The sequence below is a fragment of the Peromyscus eremicus genome, chromosome 1 (genome assembly GCF_949786415.1).
Source record: "Peromyscus eremicus chromosome 1, PerEre_H2_v1, whole genome shotgun sequence".
In the NCBI taxonomy this organism is placed as follows: domain Eukaryota; kingdom Metazoa; phylum Chordata; class Mammalia; order Rodentia; family Cricetidae; genus Peromyscus; species Peromyscus eremicus.
Window position 1 is genome coordinate 198,256,885 of NC_081416.1, and position 26,738 is coordinate 198,283,622.

Consider the following 26,738-nt stretch of genomic DNA (forward strand, 5'->3'; position numbering starts at 1 on the left):
ATCCAGATTCATCTCTGCCTCCCGAGTGATAGGATTAAAGGTGTGTGCCACCACTGCATGGCTTCTATGTTTAATCTAGTGACTTGTTCTGTTCTCTGATCTTCAGACAAATTTATTAGGGTACACAATATATCACCACAAAAAAACACTTAGCTCTACTGACTTTGAAAAAGAGTAGGCCCTTCCCTGACAGAGGGAATGCACTAATAAGAGGCTGTCTTGACTATAAGCAAAATGCTAACTGCTGAGTGCAGTTCAGGCAAATTTATTAGGGTATACAATATATCATCACCAAAAAAAAAAAAAAAAAAAAAAAACTTAGATCTACTGGCTTTGAAAAAAAAATAGGCCCAGCCAGGCGGCAGTGGTGCATGCCTTTAATTCCAGCACTCAGGAGGCAGAGCCAGGTGGATCGCTGTGAGTTCGAGGCCAGCCTGGTCTACAAAATGAGATCCAGGAAAAACAACAAAACTACACAGAGAAACCCTGTCTCGAAAAACCAAAAAAAAAAAAAAAAAAAAAAGAGTAGGCCCTTCCCTGGCAGAAGAAATGCACTAATAACAGGCTGTCTGACTACAAGCAAAATGCTAGCAGCTAAGTGCTATAAGATGACAGATGGAGTTAAAACCAAATGACTTGCATGTTACACCTGAGTAGACTTCATTATGTCTGCCAGGTTTACACTTATTGCACAGGAGAGATTATTAATTGGAAAATGAATATCCACCAATTTGGTCTGCCTTCATTCACATGCCATACATGCTTAGTGAAGAGTCTAGGGATAGAAATATAGAAACATAGGAATATAAAATTGTAAGGCTAAAGAGATGGAAGCTGACAGTCACCAGCTCTAGGGATTAATTTTTAACAATGGTTTTCTTTCCTTTACGATAGGCAGCTCTGCCAGCAACCAAAGGTTAGCTTTTTACAATGGCTCTCTGCAGCCAGAGGTTAACTTTTTACAAAAAGCCCCCTGCCACTTATAATCGACAACTGCTGTGGACCATAGTTAACTTTTAATAGTGGTTACCACACAACTCCTAACATACATCCCATCCTATAAACTTAAACCAAATGCCCCTACTTGACTTTCTGCTTTGCATTGTTTCATATCCTTCCCTGCTATTGGGAAAACAGCTGTGTCAGGATAGTTGCAGGTTTTTGCAAACACTATTTGCTGTGTCAGGAAAGCTGCAGGCTTCTATAAACACTATTTAGCAAGAATCTTGTTAGCAGGAATTGTAAATCTTAAAATGCAATATGTTTCTTACCTTAACCTCTAAATTATAAAAATTATCTTGTTTATACCTAATGCTTACTTCTTACTATAAAAAGGGGCACAAAACCCACCCACACTGCCACAGTTTCAGAAGCCTGAACTCTGGCTGTGGTCCCAGTTAGCTGGTAAGCTTCTTTTGCCCGTGGCAATTTTTGGAATAAAGTTTAGTTCTGGTTCATAGACTTTGGTGGTCTGTTCCCCATTATTTGTGTGTCCCTGGGACCCAACACCTAGAAATTACACAAAGTCACTCACCCTGCCCCTTCAGGTCCTTCTTCATAATGGAGACCACTGCAGTTTAATGCCTTAAATTACAGGTTGTGGTCTAGCCATTGCCTACCATTCACTGTGTGGTATACACAATAAACTGTTCCTTCTATTCTGGTCTGAAGTGAGAAGCCATGCCCCTCCCCCACAAATCCTTTTCCTGTTACTGCAATGAACAGTCCACTAGGTGACTCAAAAAGGTAACTTTAGAACTCTGTGGTGCTACACACATTTAATCCAAGGAATTAGGAGGTTTAATCAGAAAGATAGTAAGGTCATATCCTGTGGGGCTACAGGCTAGAATCAAGGCCACCTGAGCCAACATAAGAAACCTTATCTCCAAAGTATTTTTCTGAAAGGCTGGAGGTGTAGCTATTCTAAAATTAATGTCTTCCCAGGACGATATCACTTAAAATACTTGGAGATTAATAAAGAAAAAAAATCTCTTTAATAACAGTACACATTCAGTTCTGGCAAGTGCTCAAAGAGGGGCTGACACATCATAGATTGTGTTAGCTTATATACACCTTATGCATTCCACATATGCAGTCAGTCATCCTTAAGTTTCCTTCAATTCCTGGCCCGTTTTACTTTGAAAAATTTAAACAGAGACAGGATACATAGATGAATGATTTACACCCCAACGATATTGCCAAAATCATTCCTTAAGTATTCCAGTGTTGTCTGCTTTCAAATAATTGTTACCTGGGGTCATCTCGTACACCTGACACAATTAATGCTTTTCTCAAGAAGGGAACTGGGCCTATGGCAGACCAGGACTTCATGATGGCTGTGATCCTGTACTTTCCCCCAGAGCAGCCTGTTAGGAGACCTGGTTATAAATCTGGGTTGTCTCCTTTGTTATGGGAATGGAGCTTAACAGTTAGTCAATCCTGGTAAAAGAACATTTACATCATAGCATCCTAAATCTCTTACAGGCCTGGTTTGCATATTACTTATATTTGGGGTGTTTTGGAGGCAGTCCTCCCTTAACTACATTCTACTTTGTGTGAGATAATGTCTCCCAAGCATAAAATCCTCTATAACATCAATTCTATCACTTGGAGTTTCTTCTATATCACAGCTTAGTGGTGAAGTGCTAGTCAACACAGGAGAATCAATTGACCATACATCTTTAAGGGGACAACTCAAAGTAGAGATAGGACCAAGCTAACAAAAATCTTAAAGAATTAAAAAGGAATACTATGGCACAAAATATAATAACATACACATAATTGACAAATCTCTTCTTAATCAGAGATAATTATTCCTCACTTGGCCAGAACCACAGATTCTTTTGTTGTTGCTGTTTTGTGGTTTTTGAGACAGGGTTTCTCTGTGTAGCCCTGGCTGTCCTGGAACTCACTCTGTAGACCAAGTTGGCCTCAAACTGAGAGATCCATCTAACTCTGCCTCCATAGTGCTGGGATTAAAGGCACGTGCCACGACCAGCAAAGATTCTTAATTCAAAATACCAAAATCCTGTTTAGAATAATTAAGGGGCCGGGCGGTGGTGGCGCACGCCTTTAATCCCAGCACTTGGGAGGCAGAGCCAGGCGGATCTCTGTGAGTTCGAGGCCAGCCTGGACTACCAAGTGAGCCCCAGGAAAGGCGCAAAGCTACACAGAGAAACCCTGTCTCGAAAAACCAAAAAAAAAAAAAAAAAAAAAAAAAAGAAGAATTAAGGGAATTTCACACTTCCCTCTGAAACTTCCCAAGCCAGTCCTCCATTACCTACATTGCTATCAATATTCTTATCTTCCAAGCTCCCACAGAAGAGCCCATGGAGATCTGCCTTCATTGGCTTTTCAAACACAAAATACACAGTCCTCCCAAAAACACATGTTCAGCTTTGTCACAGCAATATTCCAAAAGACCTGGTAACAATTTCTATCTTAGTTAGGGTTTCTTTTTGCTGTGAGAAAATAAAATAGCCAAAAGCATCTTGGTGAGGATAGGGTTTATTTCAGCTTACAGCTTTTACAGCTCAGGACTATCTGCCCAACAGTGGCACTATCCCCTATGGGATGGGTCCTCGAACATCAATCATTAATCAAGAAATACACCACATCCTGTAGTTCTTCATCTAGGGTTATGACTTCATAGAGATTCCCGAATCCACATTAGCATATCTGTTGTGGCAGTCCTTGTTTAGGCCATGTTTAGGTACCCTATTGGTGAGACTTCACAGGTATAGATGCAGATATTTCTAGGAGACACACTCTCACAACAAAATCCCTGTTCCTCTGCCTCTTACAATTTTTCTGCCCCCTATTCTGAAACATTCCCTGAGTCTTAGATGCAGGAGTTGTGTTCAGATGTATCTCTTGGGACTGGGCTCCACAACACCCGCATTCTGACCAGTTGTAGTTTTCTCTTTATGGTGTCTCTGTCTGTCACAACAGAAATTGCCTTGATGTGGGGTGAGTGCTATACTAATCTGTGGATGTAAGGATAAATATTTAGAATGTAATTAGAGATTATGCTAGTTTAGGGAAGTGGTACTTGTAGATCCTCCCAAGATCCACGACTAATTAATGTCTTCACTAGCCCAGGATAACTGGGTAAGTTTCCAGAACCAAGCATGATTTCCCTCACTGATAGGGTCCAATCAGAGACCTGGTAGTTCCCACTACAGTGTGATTGACACAACTGCACTCTAATAGTTGTCATGCCATACTGCTATTAAATCGTATGTATTGATTGGCACATGCCTTTAATCCAAGCACTCAAGAGGCAAAGGCAGTTGGAAATCTGTTAATTCAAGGCCAGTCAGGTCAACACAGAATTCTAGATAGCAGGACTATACAGTGAGATTCTGTCTTAAAGAACAACAAAGCTACATATAAGGGGGGGGGGAGATAATCATGAGTTTGGTTATAAGTATATATTATACCAACAATGCCTAAAAGAAAAACAATAAATCAAGCCAAAGCACACAGTAGAGTTACAATTCCTGATAAATTCAGAATATAGAACTTACCTTTTTATTATTGCTAGGATGGCTATGACTGCCTTATTTAGTAGCCCATACCCAGAATTTAAGGGGGTGGACTATGGTCACTGTATTATCAATTGTTTTGTTTTTAAGTGTGTATGTGTGTATTATTACCAATTATTCTACTTTGGGCTATACTTTAAAAAGCCTCATTTATTCACTATGTTGATACAGGGCCCAAGGATGCCAGAACTGTGATTATAGATGTTTATAAGCCTCAATCTGGGTTCTAGAAATTAAACCCAGGTCCTCTGGAAGAGCAGTCAGTGTTCTAAAATGTGGAGCTATATCTCTCAGCCTATACTTTCTTGTTAGGTGACTAAGACCATGTAAGTGACCAAGCATTAACCTTTTGTTGTTGCATTTGTTGTTAAGGTCATTTGACACACTTACTGGATTATTTTTTAAGAAAATTAGGAGTCTCTTGTCTCTCTCCATTTCTCTCCATGAGATGTGCCACTTGTTAAAATAGTTCAGGGTCTTGTTGGTCATGTGACTTTGCTTCAAAACAGGGATTAAACTCTGTTCATCAGGCTCATGCCACAATCAATTTTATATACTGAGCTATCTTGTCAGCCAAAAGATAGATTCTTCTCCTTCTTTTTTTTTTTTTACATATATTTGTTTGCTGTGTATGTATGTGGGTATATGCACACCAAAGCAGAGAGAAGCCTAGTGCCATAGTTTGGTTTCTGCTAATGTGATTAAATACTGACCAAAGCAAAAGTGGGGGAGGAAGAGTTTATTTGGCTTACAGGTTATAGTCCATCAAGAAGGAAAGTCAGGGCAGGAACCTAAAAGAATGTTGCTTTATTCATCTGCTCTTATGACTTATCCAGTTTGTTTTCTTATACAACTCAGGACCACCTACTAAGGGTGTTACTGCCCACAGTGGGATGAGCCCTACTATATCAATCATTAATCAAGAAAATGCCCTGCACACTTGCCTTCAGGTCAATCTGACTATAGCTTATTATAGTTGACAAAACTGACCTGCATACCTACTGAGCTATCTTGTTAGCCCCAAAAGACACATTTTTAGTTAATTTCAACTCTCTTAACACTGCCTTTTTAGCCTGTGCATGTACATACACACACATACACACACACACACACACACACACACACACACACACAAACACACACACACACACACACACACTAAAACTTAAAATCTGTCAAGTTTAGGAGTGGAGAGATAGCTCAGAACTTAAGGGTGCTTCTGCTCTTGCAGAAGACCTGACTTTGGTTCTCAGAATCCACATGGTGGCTCACAATCATCTCTAACTCCTGTTCCAGGGGATCTCATGTCCTCTTCTGTCCTCTGTGGGCACCAAACACAAATGTGATTGTAGGTGGCACAGCTTAAACAAGCATTGGAGGAATCAGATAAGCACACAGGCCTATTTTCTTCAAAGGAAGAAAAACAACTAATGCTTGGTGACCCAGAAGTCTGGAGTGAATGTTGTCTAACAACCTGGGGATCTGCTATTCTATGGAGCCAGCCTTCCTGAAAGCCCCAATATCCTGAACATTATTTAGGCCCTTATCCTGAGCTTACTCTTATAGTGAATATAACCCACTTTTATGAAAGATGTTCCCATGTACTTTGCAATCTCCATCAGTAGAAGGATACTTATGCTTATTACAAATCCATCCTCCTTAGGTCCTTGCCCTGAGATCTGTTTATCAGCCAATAGTACTCATTTTTACTGTAAAGGTCACAGGTGCTTTGCTACATTGCTAGGGAGATCTCATGTAGGTATGCCTGAAGCTTTGTTGTGATAGTTGTCACGTGGAAACCTTTTTCCAAAGTTTTACTGTGTTTAAACATGTAAGAAAAATAAATCCTGGGGTGAGACGCTAGAAGTTTTTGCTCAAGTACCTGCAAAGGTAGTGCCAACTTGAGTTTCATTCTTTGCCTAGCATGGATCATTTTCCTACAGGATGTGAGGCTTGTGGGGTCCCCAACACATGGTGAACATACATACATGCAAGCAAAACATCCATACACAAAGTAGAATAAATATGGAAAAATTAAAAACACATGCCTCTTATTCACCATGAATAAAACAGTCAGAAATACATAGAATTCTAAAAAACATCAGTAGACCGAACTATTAAATTTATGATTTAAAAATTCAAGAAACATCATAAAAGAAGAGAATTTCTATGACTATAGAAAGGAAGCCTCAATATTATGTCATTTAAGAATTTGAACTATAAAACTAGAGGTGGTGCCACACATCTTTTAATCTCCACACTCAGGAGGCAGAGCCAGGCAGATCTCTGAGTTTGAGGCCAGTGTGGACTACAGAGTGAGTTCCAGGCCGGCCAGGCCAGAGAAACTCTGTCTCAAAAAGTAAAAACAAAAAAAAAAAAAAAGGAAAAAAATTTAACTTGAACTATAGATTCAATAAAAATCCAGTAAAAATACTAACAATTTATGCTATCAATTACAGAAAACTGAAAACAAAAGGTCATATGGGAAAAAAATAAGATCAACTAAAGATTGAATAAATCGTACATATGTGACACCATCTAATTTCAAAACTTCTCATACAACTAAAAAAAAAGACTGTACTATTTGGGAAAGAATAAAAGATCAGCAATGTATAACAGCAAATTTAGAAATAAAAACACAGTCGATTTTGACAAATGAGTCAAAGACACTCAATAAGTATGGAGTTACAAATGTCACACACACACACACACACACACACACACACACACACACACACACACACACATTAGACACAGACTTTACAACCTCCAGGAAGTTAACTCTAATTGGACAAAAAATGTTAAATCCGAAGTGAAAAATTTCTAGAAGTCACTAAAGAAACTAGGGCTCTTGGGATTTAGAAACTTGCTTTACAGAGAGAAAGCATAAGCACCACAGGAGCGAAAGCAAGATCAACACAATCACAGTTCATCAACACATTGTCCCTGCTTTCTGCGCTCTGAGCCGACCCAGAGCGAAGTGATTCAGAGGCCTCAGTCAGGGCTCCTAGAGTTGCAAGCACGGCACAGGAAGCCACATCTGGCCGCCCGGTGGTTCCCACCACATCCGCTCCCCCGCTCAGTCAGCCGATCCTCTCAGCCTGGGGACAGTGGCCCCTTGCTCACCATGATGTCGCTTCCCAGTTCGCCCGTGCTCTCCCCACAGCTTCCAGCAACAGCGTTCACAGCGCTGCACACGCACCCACTCACAACCGCTCAGCTACAGACAGAGCTGAACCCTCAGCATGGAGACCCGGAAGAGCCCGCCGCCCATTCTGAGTGGCGGGTACACCCGGAGGCCATGATTGGGTAGTGTGTCCTGAGTGACAGGACACGCTCCCTAATGACTGCGTGCACTGAAGCGACAGATCTGTCCTACAGCTGCAGAGATTTAAATTTCAGTAAATAGAACTTGATCCTACCATAACACCTGAAGCAGCGACTACAGGAAGTTGGAGTGGCTCCATGATGGAGGGTCTCCTTGGAATTACATCATAAAGCTGTAAAGTGTCTGGTGGGCCAAGGCTAATACTGTGCTTAGGCCCTTTGTTTTTCTAAAATAGCCTACAGGATGAGGTGAGGGAGGCAACCATCCCACCTAGAAAGAGAGTTGAGGTTGCTGGAACCTCTATAGTGAGAGACCTCAACTTTGAGGAACGTCTACGGGCTGAGGACTCATTTCTGGGTTGCTAGCACGGTTTTGCTTTGAAACCAACAGAGGGAAAAACAAACCTACCTGTTTGGGTTTTTTGGGTTAGTGATACCACAGACCAGCTCTGGGAAACATGTTATGATTTTCATTTTTGCAAAAAGAAAGTTTAATTTAAATATAGTATACACCAAAAACTTCAATCTCGCAAATCATTATTCTGTATAAAAGGCCAAACATTGTAAATACAGAATTTTAGTCAACTAAGTCTTCTGGAATCAAAATGGATCTTTATTTAATCACTCAGATTAAATAAAAATCATTTAGTATCGAGGCTCTTAGAAGTCTGACAACTACATAGAACATGTATTATTTCTTAATTGATTATATCCTTCTTAACTATACAGGAAGATATTAATATTTACACTTAGCCAAACTTAAAATATCTTATTTATGAGAACTTATATATGAATCTACTGATTTATTTTTTCCTCAGTGTTACATTATTAGAGAAACTAAGGAAACCAAATTAAAAGCAAGTATTTTAAATTGTGCTTCTATTCTTTTTTTCTTTCAGTCAGCTTCTAACTATGAAGACATGGCTGAACCGGAATTCACTATTGTAGACCAGGCTAGCCCTGAACTCAAAGAGATCAGTTTGCCTCTGCTTCCAGGGTACTAGGATTAAAGATCAACACTACTACACCTGACTTATATTAATTCTGCATTTTTTAAAGGAAGTTACGTATGGCAGACAGTTGTAATCTCCAAAGTGAGTAGAGTGAGTCAGAATCATCACTGTGAAGTTTAGGCAAGCCTCTGTTGTAAGCCATACCTTGCTCAAAAAAGCAAATAGCAACATTTGTGCAGGGCTCCCTGACCCCCTGTTACTTGGACCATTGGAATTGGTCTTTGACATGGAGTCCACATGGGATGACTCCACCCAGACATTTGCCCCCAAATCCATATTCCCTTCCTGACATTCCTGCCTTATATCTGTGACACTGCAGAAGCAGCAGCCAGCAATAAAGGCAATGCTTGAGGAATCCATGTCCAGCTGGTCTATTGCTATGCTTCCCTGATTTTGTGAAGGGATTTTATCCAGTGTCCTGTTTGCAGAGATTGCACTGAGTTTTCTTGCAAACCATACTGTTCTTTTACTGGAACGCTCAATCTGCATAGTATATGGTTTGGGGGCGCAGGTGATATAGTTTCTCAGGGCTATTCATTTCTACCTGTTCAGTTCTCACCCATGGAAATAAAGTGACCAGAACTTGGAAAATAGCAGATAGAAGCAATTACAGAAGTAGCTGGACAGTTGTGATAGCCACTGGAAGGTCTGAGGTGTAAGTGGTACTATTTTCACAGCATTTGAACATTTACTGACAAGACTGGAAAACAGAAAGTGATGGATTGCTGAAGATGTCTTTCCCTTCCAAGATCACCCTGCTTTGTCCAATGATCCTTGAATTCCAGAACACGAAGCATCTGGTAATTTCAAAGCATAATCTTATGCTTCTTTTCATCATCTTACCTGTGAACAAAAAGGAGCGTTCTAAAAAAACTGAGTAAGTTTACTTGAACTCTAGAAGGCAGTTTCTTTTCTTATTTCTGTCATATTTTGATATTCATTATGTAGATGTTAAAGATTATATATATATATATGTCTAAGTGTGCTGGCATATGCCTTTGATGCTAGCATTTGGGAAGCAAGGCAGGTGGATCTCTGAGTTTGAGGCCAGCCAAGACTACATAGTGAGAACTTATCTCAAAATAATAATAATTATTATTATATATAATAAATGAAGGTAGTAAAAATAAATTCTTTATTTTAGAGAAATTCTATGCATTTATATAATGGTCTGAACATGCTGGTGGCATATCATCATTATTCAGTAAAAAGTATCATCTTTGCAAAAACAGTTCTTCCTTTTTCTCTGATCTAGTGCACACTACTTCAGGTTTTTGTTTGACTATCTTTTCTTAGTTTGATTATAGTTATGATCTACAGGTATATATAAAATTGTAGCAGGAATCTTAAAAGTTCTTATTAATAAAATCAAACCTGAGGCCAGTTATTGGGGTGAATGCTGGAAGATCAGAGAAGCAGAACAAGCCACAGCTACCTCACCTCGCCAGTTCCTCAGCTGATCCTGTTTCCTCAGACTGGAAGCTTCTGAGTCCTCATCCAAATGTGTCTCAGCTGAACTGCTGCTCAAAGCCTAAAGGCTTATCCAGCCAAATGCTTCTAGTTTCTGCTTTCTGCCATCACTCCCTGGGATTAAAGGCGTGAGTCACCATGCCTGGCTTTTTCCAATGTGGCCTTGAACTCATAGAGATCCAGAGGGATTTATGCCTCTGGAATGCTAGGATTAAAGGCGTGTGCTACCACTGTCATTCCTCTGTGTTTAATATTGTGGCTGTTCTCTTCTTTGACCCCAGATAAGTTTCTTAGCATGCACAATATTTTGGGGAACACAATACCACCACATAAAATTAGTTTTATTTTAAATAAACCTACTTTAATTTGAAGTGCCTGACTGTGATTAAAGTTATCCTTGCACATTTGATATTAACCAGTTGATGAAGAAGAGAGAAACTGAAACTTCACATGGTAGAATACTTAAATGAAGTAATATGAAATTAAAACTGATTTCTTATACACAAAATAAAAAGCAAACAGAAAATGTGCCCAAACAAAACAAATTAAAAAACTGGTACTTGTGAGATGGTTAAGCAGGTAAAGCATCTGCCCCACAGTCCTAGTTGTAATGATACAGCAATGAGAGAGGGACCTTGGTGAGTTTAGAGCCAAGGTGCCCTGCGGAGGGTGAGAGACAGAAATGCCATGCAGGCAGCGTTCAGTGAATAGTTTTATTTTGTGGTGGGGGAAGAGAGAGGGAAAGGGAGGGAGAGAGTGGGAGTACATCTCCTGGCTATAGAGAAAGAGGAGGGAGGGGGAGTTTTCTTTCTTAAAGGGGACTTTATATTAGATGCAGAATGGGACCCCAAGGGGCAGGCCAGAGTGCCAACACTGTAACCCAAATTCCATTCCTAGAATCCAAGTGAAAAACAAAGGAGATAACATCACACACAGTTGTCTACTGACATCCAAACATGCATGGTGGCATGAGTGTGCTCCCTCTTACAAATTAAATTAAGCGAGGAAAAATGTCTTATTCACAGTTAAGCATCTAAAGCTAACACATGCTAGAGTTAAAACTATCCTTCCTGGACTCCTCTTCTGACTACTCTGTGACACAACTTTCTAATTATTCCTAATCACATTACTACCAGTTTAATCTGTATATACACTGTAACTAACAGGAAATTGGCATTCTGCCAAAATAGTCCATCCTGCCTCAGAGAAAGGAATTAGCATGTTTATTGATCTTATGAGATATGCTCTTTTTTACAAATGAGACACAAAAAGTCAGAGCTGACCCTCATAAGATAGCAAAGAAAGAGACTAACCCCATCTGACTCCAGTGCACAAACAGAACATCACTGTAACAGACATCGTTGTCAACTTGACAGGGCTTACAGTCACTGTGGAAACACATCTCTGGATGTATCTTCTCTGAGGAAGTTTCGAGAGAGGATAAAAATCAGGAGGGATGTCCCACCCTGAATCTGGGTGGCACCACTTCATTCTCTGGGGTCTCAGGTGAAACTGAAAGAACAAACAAGTTGAGCTCAGCTTTCTGCTTCCTGACTGGAGCTGAAATGTGAAGCACTGCCTTATTCTTTTGCCAGTATGCCTTCCCACAAGGGACTGCACCCTCTAATTGCTAGCCAACCTATACCATTCCTCATTGAGTTCTTCTGTCACATGTTTTATTACAGGTAAAAACTTATTTGTTCAATAAATAATATGATGTCTCCCCAGCAATCTAGGTATGAACCCAACATAGGTGTCCTGCCATATAAAACTTGCACAGCCAGGAAACTTTATCACTAAAACACTGCCTGTAAGTATGTATGCATAAAAATCTTTAAAAGGAGTTTCCAGATGCCTTTACTCACAGTTTCTCTCTAATGCCTGAGTTCCCCGGCTTGTACTACAGTGGAGATAATACAGTTGCTACTTCTCTTTTACTGTCTTTTTAAAAGCTACAATAATTTATTTATGTATGTGGATCCACACCTAACTCTGAGTGCATGTGTATCAATGTTGGGAGATAATTTGCAAGGAGTACTTCTGTGTGTGTGTGTGTGTGTGTGTGTGTGTGTGCATGCACACTTGTACACTTGTAGTAATCATAGGACAGCTCATTGGGTCTGGGGTCACACAGTAATGGGGGGGGCACCACCAAAATCTATTAAACCAGAAGCAGACTTTATTCCAGAAAACAAACAAACAAACAAACAAACAAACAAAGACAAGAATCACCATGGGGCACAAAAGCTTTTCAGCTAGCTGAGCCCACAGCCAGAGTTTGGGATTCTGAGGTTGTAGCAATGAAGGAGGTCCTCCCCTCCTTTTTATAGCAAGAAGTAAGTAACTTCAAAATTATAAAAATTTTGAAATTAAACTTTTAGAGACAAATTGCTTTTTAGGTTTTACAATTTTCCATTAACAAAATTTCAGAGGGCTTCAGCTAAATGTTATTTATATATCCCTGCAGCTCTTCCTTACACAGTTACTTGATGTTTGCCCAAATCTGCGACTTTTCCTGACATATCTGTGTTCCCATAGTGGGGGCAATACAAAACAATGCAAAGCAGGTTGTCACGTAAATTTCATTAAAAGTTAACTTTGGTTTCAGTAGTGAGTGGTAGGGGGGTATTGAAATTAACTAACCCAAGCACTACAGAAGGTGATCTTTAGTTAAAAAATAAATAAATAAACCAACGTTTGGTTACTGACAAAGCCACTCATCATAAAAGAAGGAAGGGCCCAGTTAAAGGTTAATCCCTATTTGTTGGCAAAACTGATGGCTGTCAGCTTTCGTTTTTTTAGGTTTACAATTTCATATTTTTCTATTCCTGGACCCTTCAAGCTCATGGGAATTGTTCTCTCCTTCTACCATGTGGATCCTAGCTATCCAGATCAAGTCATCTTCGGTAGTGGCAAGGACCTTTACCAGCTGAGCCATCTTGCTGACTTGACTTCTGCTTTTTTCTGACTCTGAAGAATTCTTTCACTGCTCATGTCACCAGACTCTCACTGTCATTTCACATATATCAAATACTATGGTTTTCATTGTCACAGCCTTCATCACTTCACAGACCTAGACTATTATATACATGACCTTCCAAAATTGTTCAATGAATATAGCACTATTCATTAAAAACAATATAAAAAAGTTAGCAAAATGGCTCACAAGGTAAAAGTGCCTGACACCAAACCTAAGAACCTGAGTTCAGCATGGTATCCACATGGTAGGAGAGAATAAGTTCCTAAAAGTTTTCACTGACCTGCACACTTCTGTAGTGGCATGCAATCATAGAGAGACAGATAGACAAATGCACACACACACACACACACACACACACACACACACACACACACGAGAGAGAGAGAGAGAGAGAGAGAGAGAGAGAGAGAGAGAGAGACTACTTCCTCCCACCATCCTACCATGAGAAGGAGATTCCTGTCTTGTGGGAGTCCAGCTCCCACCTTTTGAAGGGTTCTTAGGCAGGAAAAAGAGGAATCAGAAAATATTAGGTAGAAAGACAGAAAGAGATGATAAGAAAGACAGAGACACAGGATAGCTTTGGGAGAGCCCTGGGTCAATACACAGCCGCCCTAGGCATTTATTCAAAAGGGCTTTTTATACAAATGCCAAGGGAAGAGGAAAAAGACCTCCCCTTTGCTAGATCAAAGCACACTGTACAGCCAAGTGTAGACCCTTCAAAACACCTGGTAACCATGCCTGTGGTCAAATCATTCCATTATGCTGCCCTGCTGGGTAAAGCAAGCATAGATTCTCTGACCATGCATAAGTTCTCACTAGGAATCCTCTGTGGGTCTACATACTGCCCATCTTCTTTTCTGTTTCATTGGTAATCAGATAAATAATTTCTTTATTTGTATTCTCTCTTTTTTAGACTTTTAGGAAGTTTGGCATCAATATATTCAGCTTTTATATCATAAATCTTGATTGACAGGTAGTAATGGCTGCTAAGCAATCTACTTTTAAAGTATCCTTTATTTTGCTGATACTGTTTCCACAACTCTCTTTACTATGTGAACACTAATGGACACAGCTTGACCCCCTACTAAAAAGACTGGAAGTGTATTACTGGTTTTACAAAAGAGAAGAACATGACATTCCAAAAAGCATAGAACAGTTAATTCTAGTAACAAAGCATTGCATATATTCATTTGGTCAACAATGGTAGCTTTGAATGACTGATTTCCTAAAGCACAGAATGTTATGCCACAGCCTCATCTTACTGACAAGTAATAACACTGCTGTGAGTGTTGTGCCCAGATCACGACCCCCAGAGAGACCACCAAAGACGAGCATGCTGCAATGCAAAAGCAAAGTTTAATTCTGGATATACAAGCCTAGGCAGAGACTTCATCCAATACATCCAACGCAGTGGAGGCTGGAGGAAGTGCCCACCTATCTGCAAGCTCAGCTTTTAAAGGGAAAAAATCACAAGGTTACATCATTTAGGGGTGCTAGTAAGGGTACAATTCTGATTGGCTCGCTTCTAGGGACGTCTAGAAATTACTTCTAAGGGAGAGGTTGCCCGCCACCATTTCTCATTGGCTGCCCTCAGGTGGGGGCATTTCTGTGGTCAGTTACCCTGGAAACCAGGGAGAGGACATTCCATAGTCCGGCAGGCATTACCTCGTGACTGTCTTGTGACTCTGTACTTTTACACTTCCTGGTTTCTGGAATCTGAACTGACTGGTTTCAGTAACTAATGACCTATTCCTAAAAGGAGAAATTTTAGGCCTTAATTTTAGGGTGAAAGCATTTTGGTCTTATTTCTAAGATGGCTCATTTTGGTCTCACAGTGAGTATTAATTTGGACTTCTAAACTATATTGACAAAAAAGAGGCCAACCTGAAATCATACTATATGGGCAGAAATTTACTGCATTTAAATTAGAATACATAGGTGTGTAATTCTAAAAACTAGGACAGTCTAGTACCTGAAATTTCAAAGCCACTGTGTGCTTTCACTTAGACACTGCCTCGAAAAAGTTTTAAAAATTAATAATAAAGTTAAAATATCTTAGGATTTGCTTTTTTCCCAATTTTCATGTCTTAGTTTATTTTTTATTTATGTATTTATGTATTTATTTATTTATTGAGGTAGGGTCTCATTATGTAGCTTTGTCTAGCCTGTAATTCATTCTATAGATCAGGCTGGCCTCAAACTGAAAGATATTCACCTGCCTTTAGCACCCAAGTGCTGGGCTAAAGTGGTGCATCAACATAGCCTGCAAAGTTTTTGTTTTTTTTGAAGATAGTGTTTCCAATAATCCAATATTATTTGGAATTAGAGCAATGATAGCTCTAAACAAAACAGTTTACAGTGATACCTTTCACTGTGTAAGTTTTATCTCAGTATGGTAAAAACAGTACAGTAAACCTGTGATCTTACTATTTTATTTCAGTGAAACTGTTTTTTTGCAAATGCCAAGAAAAGCAGAAATTAAAGAGTCTACTTCCTGGTCAGTGAGATGGCCTAGCAGGAAAAGGCCCTTGCTGCAAAGTCTGAAAACCTAGGTTCATTTCTTGGGCCTATAGAATACCAAGTGTTGCCTACCATTTTCTCACATGTGCACCAACTTCCCACCTTGCTGCATGTGTGGACATACATACATACACACACAAATACCCATCCAGAATAAATAAATAAGTATTAAAAAGTCAAGTGCCTATCCTTTGTGAACACAGGTATACATATGTGGAATTATGATGCTCTTACTTTCCTCAGTAATAATAGTCTTTACACACCAACACTAGTGCACCAGGATTAAAACTAGTTTTTAGTTCTCAGTTCTGAAAGGTTAGACTCTTTCCATTTATCTATTTGCTTATTTTTTTTTGTTTTTTTGTTTTGTTTTGTTTTTCGAGACAGGGTTTTTCTGTAGCTTTGCGCCTTTCCTGGAACTCACTTTGTAGACCAGGCTGGCCTCGAACTCACAGAGATCCTCCTGCCTCTGCCTCCCGAGTGCTGGGATTAAAGGCATGTGCCACCACCGCCTGGCTCTATTTGCTTATTTATTTTTACACAGAATATCACACGCCATTCTAAATTGGCCTGATTTTAGTATAACCCCCCTACCAGCCTGGACCTCATGGAATCCTCCTGCCTCAGTGTTCTAAGTGGTGTGACTGCAGGCATGAGAGAAAGTGCCCAGATTCTACATTGTTAAATGGTGTGGACCACATGGTGACCATTGCTGCTTGAAAAAGTTCCATCATTTCAACTTTGCAGACCATACTTCTCCAGCACCTTTCTACTTTCATTTTTACTGATTCTCAATATTAATGCCTTTCCCTTTGGGAAATTTTGTGCAGGTTTTGGTAAAAGATAATAATGTGTACAATGGTAGCCTCTCTAAGGAAAGTAATTCTTTGGAAAAATATCCCCACCACCATGGAACCATGAATTCTATTGTGCCCTCCTAATTACACCAAAAAAAGGAATGTTAGAGATTTACTAGACACACTTTATCCAAGGACACAAGGCTAAGGTGTCTATTTAACATATTAAAACTGGACCTGGCTGTCAGTTTCTCTTAGCATCCCCCAGTCACAATTTGGATCCAAGGTATGAATTCATTAAGAGTTCAGTTAATAAATATAGAAAAAAAAAACAGAATGGTAATGGAAAAATCTTCCATTTCAGGACCATAGTGAGGGGAATAGGACCATATAAAAAGATGAAGAAATTGTAGTAACCAGTCTGCTCTCCAGAACAAGTCCTTTTCCCAAGGTCAGGCATTTGAATAAGGGTCTCCATTCCCTTGGGGAGTTGAGGAAATTACCTGTTTAATAAAGCAGTCATTCTCTATTAAGGAGGAACTTGTGGCCCTTCATTAACATATGAGAGGTACCTATTACCCTGATCAATGCTAGATTCTTCAGATTCTAATCTCTAGCCACAACCCAGCTCACATTCCCCATGTCTCTCATTTAATCTTATATGCAACTATAGAGTATAAAGAGTGTAGTCGCCGGGTGGTGGTGGCGCACGCCTTTAGTCCCAGCACTCGGGAGGCAGAGCCAGGAGGATCTTTGTGAGTTCGAGGCCAGCCTGGTCTACCAAGTGAGTTCCAGGAAAGGCGCAAAGCTACAGAGGGAAACCCTGTCTCGAAAAAAAAAATAAAGAGTGTAGTCTTTTTTCAATTAAATGCTGCTAGCAGCCATCCTGATTAATTCTCAGCCATCCCAGTTAACCCTCCTTCTCCTTCCCCCCACCATGCATCCTCTTTGAGACCTGAACCCCCTGCCAAAACAGGTTTCTGGCATTTAAAAGCAACAGGCTAATAGCTTGAGGGAGGAACATATCTAGATTTGATCATTTATATATTTCCTAAGAAAGACAAAAAATATATATATGACACATTTACCACTAATACCAACATGGCCAGGTATGGTGCATTATTAACACTATAGCAGGTGAGAATCATTGTACAGAGAAAAGCATAAAGATTAACATATGAAAAATGCCAGGGCTAAGGTTCAGGTGGTAGAGATCTTGCCTAGGATGCGCAGAGCCCTGGGTTCCAATCTCAGCATGGAATAAATTAGGCATGGCAGCTCATACCTATCATCTCAGTGCTCAAGAGTGGGAGATCAAGAGATGAAGGTAATCTTCAGCTTCCAAACTGAGTTTAAGGTTGCCCTGTGTTACATCAGACCCTGTCTCAAATCAAACAAGAAAAGCCAGTTGGTAGAGAAAGTCTGGAAACCTTTCCCCAGCTAAACTCCATATAAAAAACATGTGTAAGAAAGGCCAGGAATGAAGCATAAATGGTGGGTGTTATGTAAATAACCTATAAAATATCAGGAGCTGAGTGTTGTGAAATGGAGTGCGAGAGGCCTTGGTAGCTTGAGCCAAGGTGCCCCATGGATGCCATGCAGCAGTGGCCAAGGAGGCACAGCAGAAAGTTACTCACACCATGCAGACATGGCATCCACATGGAAAGTTTTATTATTAAAGGGGAAGAGGAGAGAGAGGAAGAAAGAGAGAGAGAGAGAGAGAGAGAGAGAGAGAGAGAGAGAGACAGAGAGACAGAGAGACAGAGAGACAGAGAGACAGAGAGAGACAGAGAGAGACAGAGAAGGAGAAGGAGAGGAGAAGAGAAGAGGGAAAACAGGTGTGCACTACTTCATGGCAAGCAATAGAGGAAGGAAGAAGGTAAAGAGTTTTTTTCCTCTTAAAGGGAGCTTTATGTAAGATGATGTCAGAATGCGGGGTGGATCCCCAAGGGGCAGGCCAGAATGCTAACATTCCCTAATGCTGGGGAGATAGCTTATAGGGAAAAGTACATTTCTGTAAAATGTATGAGGTCCAGAGTTCAAATCCCCAGAACCCATAAAAATGCCATAAGTGTATGATGGCCCTAATATAACGCCAGTACAATGGACACTGGCCAAGTCCATACGCAGGATTTCGAGAGTATGTCACCAAATTTCATTAGTCGGAGGCTTATAAAGGCAAAACACAGAAGGCAATGTACTTGTGGACTTCGTCCAATCAGGGGCAAGCCTATATCCTGACATGCTTCTTGCCTGCATACCTCTGGCCTACATATGATTAAGAACATCCTGTGCAGTTGGGGCAACAGAGTTTGTTTATAGAAGTAAAATACATGGCTTGTTATCTTACATGAACAATGGTCCCCTGAATTCCAAGAAGTTATCTGTCCTTGGGCAAGTGAGGCATAAAAGTTAGAGGCATTTTTAATTCATAGATCTCTTGAATACAGTAATTTAAACTTAAAACATAAGTTTAGCCATCACACTGGCCAGTCACTATGAATGCTGTGCACTTAGAATTTTCAACAGGAGGTACTAATGCATCTCAGGGCTCAGACTTGAGCTTCAATACCTCAAGGAAAATGAATATATGCAAATTGCTGAAAGGTCTTAATAAAAACCTAGTTCTTACCCCCACTAAATCCTTTGCTGAAAGAGAGTGAGCTCCTCTCTCCTCCCCACCTTATTACTTCCTCTCTCTGCCCTGCTCTATCCCTTCCTGACTGTCTGTACAGACTTCTGTGGTTAACAAGTTGCTAGCTTCTCCATCTGATTTTCAGGCAAGCTTTATTTGTTAGAGCACAAATAAAATATCACCACATTTTCCTCTTTTTTGTCTAAAATAAAAAAGGTTATAACTAATATAAGAAAAACTATATACAACAAGTACAATAACTGCCAGGCGGTGGTAGCACACACCTTTAATCCCAGCACTCGGGAGTTAGAGGCAGGTGGATCTCTGGGTTTGAGGCCAGCCTGGTCTAGAGAGTGAGTTCCAGAACAGCCAGGATGACATAGAGAAACCCTGTCTCAAAAAACTAAAACAGAAAAAAAATTAAAATTGTCCATCAAGTACAATAACTATATACCATATATATAGTCAATAACTACATGAACAATGTCTAGTCCATTTTCATTAGACAAATTCAGAGAAAATATGCCATTATCTATCCTATCTTTGTTAATCCAAAGGATTGTATCTAATTTACCTTCTATCCTAATTTGCATTACCAGCCCCAAACATTCTTTTGATGTCTTTCAAACTTATACACTTTATACCTCTTTACTGAGTTTCTTTTCTGAATTTTTTAACAAGGAAAACTATAACTATGTAATCTTCAACTCCCTCAGAGACATGAGAAGGAAATAATACTAACTGAGTAAACAGGAAGTGCAAACAAGCGATTTCCAAAAAATGTGAGAAATGACAGAAACAGCTGGCTGCCTGGACAGTCACCCAAGATTTTTCTGAAATGTTGGGGCATAATCTTTGGCCTCCAGGCCTAGCATATCTGAAAGACTCATCTGTGAAGCAGGATTTTCTGAAGAGCTTTCCTACCTTCTCTTGGCAAGGTGCAACAGTCCTTTCTTTTATGTCCTGCTTGTCCATTTTGGACAGCATACTGTCATCAGTCAAGGCAAGGGTACTTTCTTGCCCGGTGGCTAACCTTTGCCACCTTTCTATGGGTCCTACATGTCCAGTTGATACAACGTTTTGTCAAGCAGTCTAGGCAAGAACAGTTTCTTGTCCAAATGACTATTTTTGTCCACAAGAAGATAAAATCCATTTGGAATGTCTTTAATGCCCATCTTCCTCTCTAGTGACCCAACGTTTGAGGCATGAATTCAAGAAAAAGCCATAGTTGAAATTTCCCTGTGTCCCACCTAGTCTGCAGCCACTCAGACCCAAGTAAACACACAGAGGCTTATATTAATTAAAACTGCTTGGCCATTAGCTTAGGCCTACCACTGACTAGTTCTTACATTTAAACTCAGCCCATTTCTGTTAATCTATATGTCACCACATGTTCTGTAGCTTTACCTGTGTGCCATTACATGCTGCTCTCTGGATCAGCCTTCCTATTCCCAGAAGTCTCATTGTCTGCTTATCCTACCTATACTTCCTGCCTGGCTGTTAGCCAACCAGCATTTTATTTATCAACCAATCAGAGCAATGCACATTCACAGCATCATTTCCCCTCTTCTTTCTGTTTAAAAGGAAGAATTTAACTTCAACATAGTAAAGAAATACAAAAAATACAAAGAAATACAAAAAAATACAAAAAATCCATTTGCCTGCAAATTTCATGATATCAATGTTTTTTAGCACTAATACTCCATTGTGTATATGTGCCACATTTTCTTTATCCATTCTTCAGTTGAGAGGCATCTAGGTGGTTTCCAGGTCCTGGCTATTACGAATAATGTTGATATGAACATACTTGAGCATGTGTCCTTGTGGTAAGATTGAGCATTTCTTGGGTATATGTCCAAGAGTGGTATAACTGGGTCTTGAGGAAGAATTATTCCCAACTTTCTGAGAAACCACCATACTGATTTCCAGAGTGGCTATACAAGTTTGCATTCCCACCAACAGGAGAGGAGTGTTCCCCTTGCTCCACATCATCTGAACATAAGTTGTCTTCAGTGTTTTTGATCTTAGCCATTATAACAGGTATAAGATGGTATCTCAGAGTTGTCTTGATTTGCATTTTCCTAATGACTAAGGATGTTGAGCAGTTCTTTAAATGTCTTTCAGCCATTTGAGATTCTTCTGTTGAGAATTCTCTATTAAGCTCTGTAGCCAATTTTTTAATTGGATTGTTCAGTATTTTGATGTCTAGTTTCATGAGTTCTTTGTATATTCTAGAGTTCAGCCCTCTGTCAGATGTGGAGTTGGTGAAGATCTTTTCCCATTCTGTAGGCTGATGTTTGGTCTTCTTGACTGTAGCTAGAGTTTTTCTGCCTGGCCCATAGTCAGGACAAATCTCTCTCACCTGCCAGTCCCACAGCCACTCAGACCCGACCAAGTAAACACAGAGACTTATATTGGTTACAAACTGAATGGCTGTGGCAGGCTTCTTGCTAACTGTTCTTATAGCTTAAATTAATCCATTTCTATAAATCTATACCTGGCCACGTGGCTCATGGCTTACTGGCATCTTCACATGCTGTTTGTCATCATGGCAGCTGGTAATGTCTCTGACACAGCCATCCACTTCCCAGCTTTATTCTCCTCCTTGTCCTGCCTATACTTCCTGCCTAGCCATTGGCCAATCAGTGATTTATTTATTGACCAATCAGAGCAACACATTTGCCATACAGACCATCCCACAGCACTTGACCAAGTCCTTTGCTCTACAAAAGCTTCTCAGTTTCAGGAGGTCCCATTTATTAATTGTCATTCTCAGTGTCTATGCTATTGGTATTATATTCAGGAAGTGGTCTCCTGTGCCAATTTGTTCCAGACTAATTCCTACTTTCTCTTCTATCAGGTTCAGTGTCACTGAACTTATGTTAAGTTCTTTGATCCACTTGGACTTGAGTTTTGTACATGGTGATAGATATGGATCTATTTGCAATCTTCTGCATGGTGACATCCAGTTGTGCCAGCACCATTTGTTGAAGATGCTTTATTTTTTCTGTAATTGTTGAAAATCACATGTTCATAGGTGTGTGATATTAATTTATCAGGGTCTTCAATTTGATTCCAGTGGTCCACATGTCAGTTTTTATGCCAGTACCAAGCTGGTTTTATTACTATAGCTCTATAGTAGAGCTTGAGATCACTGATCATGATGCCTCCAAAATTGCTTTATTATACAGGATTCTTTTAGCTATCCTAAGTTTTTTTATTTTTCCATATAAAGTTAAGTATGGTTCTTTCCATGTCTGTGAAGAATTGTGTTGGGATTTTGATGGGGATTGCATTGAATCCGTATATTGCTTTTGGTAAGATTGCCATTTTTACTATATTTATTCTACCTATCCATTAACATGGGAGATCTTTCCAGTTTCTGATATCTTCTTCAATTTCTTTCTTCAGAGATTTAAAGTTCTTATCATATAGGTCTTTCACTTGCTTAGTTAGAGTTACCCAAAGGTATTTTATATTTTTTGTGGATATTGTAAAGGGTGATGTTTCTCTGATTTCTTTCTCAGGCCCCTTTTCAATTATATATAGGAGGGCTACTGATTTTAATGAGTTAATCTTGTATCCTGCCACTTTACTGAAGGAGTTTCTCAGCTGTAGGAGTAGCCTAGGAGAAATTTTGTTGTCAATTATGTATACTATCATATCATCTGCAAATATTGAAAGTTTGACTTCTTCCTTTCCAATTTGTATCCCCTCGATCTTGTTTTGTTGTCTTATTGCTCTAGCTAGAACTTCAAGTACTATGTTGAATAAGTATGGGGAGAGTGGACAGCCTTGTCTTGTTCCTGATTTTAGTGCAATCACTTTGAGTTTCTCTCTATTTAATTTGATGTTGGCTGTTGGCTTGCTGTATATTGCCTTTATTTTATTTAGGTATGTTCCTTGTATTCCTGATCTCTCTGAGACCTTTATCATAAAGGGGTGTTGGATTTTGTCAAAGGCGTTTTCAGCATCTAATGAGATGATCATGTGGCTTGTTTCTTTCAGTTTGTTTATATGGTGTACTACATTGACAGATTTTCATATGTTGAACCATCCTTGCATCCCTGGGATGAAGCCTACTTGGTCATGGTGGATAATTGTTTTGATGTGTTCCTGGATTCAGTTAGCTAGTATTTTATTGAGTATTTTTGCATCAATGTTCATGAGGGAGATTGGTCTGTAGTTCTCTTTCTTTGTTGCATCTTTGTGTGGTTTGGTTATCAGGGTAAATGTAGCCCCTTAAAAAGAATTTGGTAATGTTCCTTCTATTTCTATGGTGTGGAACAATTTGAAGAGTATTGGTATTAGCTTTTCTTTGAAACTCTGGTAGAATTCTGCACTGAAACCATATAGTCCTGGGCTTTTTTTTTTTGGTTGGGAGACTTTGAATGACTGTTTCTATTTCCTTAGGGGTTATTGGTCTATTTAAATAGTTTATCTGGTCTTGATTTAACTTTGGTATGTAGTACCTATCCAGAAAATCATCCATTTCTTTCAGATTTTCCAATTTTGTGGAGTACAGGTTTTTGAAGTATGATCTGATGATTCTCTGGATTTCCTCATTGTCTGTTGTTATGTCTCCCTTTTCATCTCTGATTTTGTTAATTTGGATGTGCTCTCTCTGCATTTTGGTTAATTTGGATAAGGGCTTATCTATCTTGTTGATTTTCTCAAAGAACCAACTCTTTGTTTCATTGATTCTTTGTATTGTTCTCTTTGTTTCTATTTTATTGATTTCAGCCCTCAATTTGACTATTTCCTGGTGTCTGTTTCTCCTGGTTGCATTTGCTTCTTCTTGTTCTAAAGCTTTCAATTGTGCTGTTAAGTCACTAGTATAAGATTTATCCAACTTCTTCATGTTGGCATTTAGAGCTATGAATTTTCCTCTTAGCACTGCTTTCATGGTGTCCCATAAGTTTGGGAATGCTGTACATTCATTTTCATTGAATTCTAGGAAATCTTTTATTTCTTTCTTTATTTCTTCCTTGACCCATTGGTGATTCAATTGGGCATTATTCAGTTGCCATGAGATTGTAGGATTTCTGTAATTTTTGTTGTTGCTGAAGTCTAACTTTAGGCCATGTGTTCTGATAAGACACAGGAGGTTATTTCAATTTTTTTGTATCTGTTGAGATTTGCTTTGTGATCGATTTTGTCTATTTTGGAGAAAGTTCCAAGCTGAAAAGAAGGTATATACTTTTGTGTTAGGGTGAAATATTCTGTAAATATGTATTAAGTCTATTTGAGTCATAATGTCTGTTAGTTCCCTTATTTCTCTGTTAAGTTTGTGTCTGGCAGACCTGTCCATTGGTGAGAGTGGGGTGTTGAAGTCTCCCACTACTAGTATGTGGGGTTTGATTTGAGATTTAAGCTTTACTAATGTTTCTTTTATGAATGTTTGTGCCCTTGTATTTGGGACATAAATATTCAGAATTGAGACTTCACCTTGTCATATTTTCCCTGTGATAAATATATAGTGTCCTTCCCAATCTCTTTTAATTGATTTTAGTTTGAATTCTATTTTATTAGATATTAGGATATCTATACCAGCTTGCTTCTTAAATCTATTTGTTTGGAATTTCTTTTCCCAGCCTTTTATTCTGAGGTGGTGTCTGTCTTTGAAGTTGAGGTGTGTTTCCTGTTTGCAGCAAATGGATGGATCTTGTTTTTGTATACATTCTGTTAGCCTGTGTCTTTTTATAGGTGAATTGACACCATTGATATTGATGGATATGAATGACCAGTTATTGTTAATTCATGTTATTTTTGGTGGTAGTATTATATGTTTCCCGTCTTTGGTATTTGTTGGTATGGGACTATCTATTGCCTGTGTTTTCATGGGTGTATCTAACTTCCTTAGACTGGATTTTTCCATCAAGTGTTTCTGTAGGGCTTGATTTGTGGAGAGATATTGTTTAAAACTGTTTTTCTCATGGAATATTTTGTTTACTCTGTCTATGTTGATTGAGAGTTTTGCTGGGTATAATAGTCTAGGTTGGCATTCATGGTCTCTTAGTATCTGCATAACATCTGTCTAGGGCCTTCTGGCTTTTAGAGTCTCCATTGAACAGTTAGGTGTTATTCTTATGGGTCTGCCTTTATATGTTACTTGGCCTTTTTCCTTTGCAGCTCTTAATATTTTTTCTTTATTCTGTATGTTTAGTGGTTTGATTATTATGTGGAGAGGGGACTTTTTTTGGATCCAGTCTATTTGGTGTTCTGTAACATTTTTATATTTTTATAGGCATATCCTTCTTTAGGTTGGGAAAGTTTTCTTCTATGATTTTGTTGAATATATTTTCTGTGCCTTTGAGTTGGTATTCTTTTCCTTCTTCTATCCCTATTATTTTTAGGTTTGGTCTTTTCATGGTGTCCCAAATTTCCTGGACATTTTGGGTCATGACTTTGTTGGTTTTAGTGTTTTCTTTGACTGATGAATCTATTTCTTCTACTGTATCTTCAATGCCAGAGATTCTCTCTTCCATCTCTTGCATTCTGTTGGTTATACTTGCATCTGTAGTTCCTGTTCATTTACTCAGATTTTCTACTTCCAGCATTACCTCAATTTGTGTCTTCTTTATTGACTCCATTTCACTTTTGAATTCTTGAACTGTTTCCCTCATTTGTTTAATTGTGTTCTCTTGGCTTTCAAAGGATTTACTGATTTTTCCCATTTTTTGTTTGACTTTTCCTTGATTTCTTTGAAGGAATTTTTCATTTCCTCTTTTAAATCTCTAATATCTTCTTAAAGTCATTTTTATGGAAGATATCTTCTGTTTCTTCTGTGTTGGGATGTTTAGGTCTTTCTGATGTAGGTTCTGATGGAGCCATATTGGTTTTTATGTTGTTGACTGTATTTTTGCACTGGTGTCTACCCATGTCTCTGACTCCACTTGGTGCAAGTGGTGTCTGTATGAGGGAGCCTCTCATGGTCTAATTGATACTCTTGATCCTGTGGGAGCTCTTGGTCTAGTTGATGCTGATGGACTTTTTGTCTCAGGGATCAGCTCTTAGTCTAACTGGTGCTAGTGGGCTCTGTCTCAGGGAGTAGCTGCAATCTTACTGTGTAGTAGACGGTGGTAGTCTGACCTGTCTGCAGGATGTCTGCTTGTCAACTGGCCTCTTAGTCCAGTTGGGTGCTGGCAGGCTCTATCTCAGGGAACAGTTGAAGTCTTGGAGGGTGGATGGGATTTGGGGGAGGTGGGGCTTGGGTTATAGGGTCTGATGGAGGATGGGAGTAGTCTGAACTGTGTGCAGGAGGTATGCCTGCCAACTGTCCTGAAACTGGAACTGCAATGGGTGAGGGTGTAGGGGTGCAGGGTTGTGCCCCTGGGCCCAAAGCCTGGAGGCTGGGATGTTCGGGTGTGAGGATAAAGACTCACGTCAGTCTAGTTGGGTGCTGACAGGCTCTGTCTCTAAGAACAGTTGCAGTCTCAGAGGGTGGGT

The 26,738-nt window shown here is 39.5% G+C and overlaps 1 protein-coding gene across 1 annotated transcript in view; it reads right to left on the reverse strand.

Annotated features, from left to right (window-relative positions):
* LOC131895034 (zinc finger protein 120-like) overlaps nt 1–12,358 on the reverse strand; it is an 84,605-nt gene extending 72,247 nt beyond the window's left edge. The window contains exons 1-2 of the mRNA XM_059245416.1: nt 11,671–12,358; nt 7,674–9,730 (exon numbers count right to left, since the gene is read on the reverse strand). Coding sequence (XP_059101399.1) covers nt 7,674–7,676 — 3 coding nt within the window. The 5' untranslated portion in view covers nt 7,677–9,730; nt 11,671–12,358. The remainder of the gene's footprint in view (nt 1–7,673; nt 9,731–11,670) is intronic.
* Between the last annotated feature and the right edge of the window lie 14,380 nt (nt 12,359–26,738).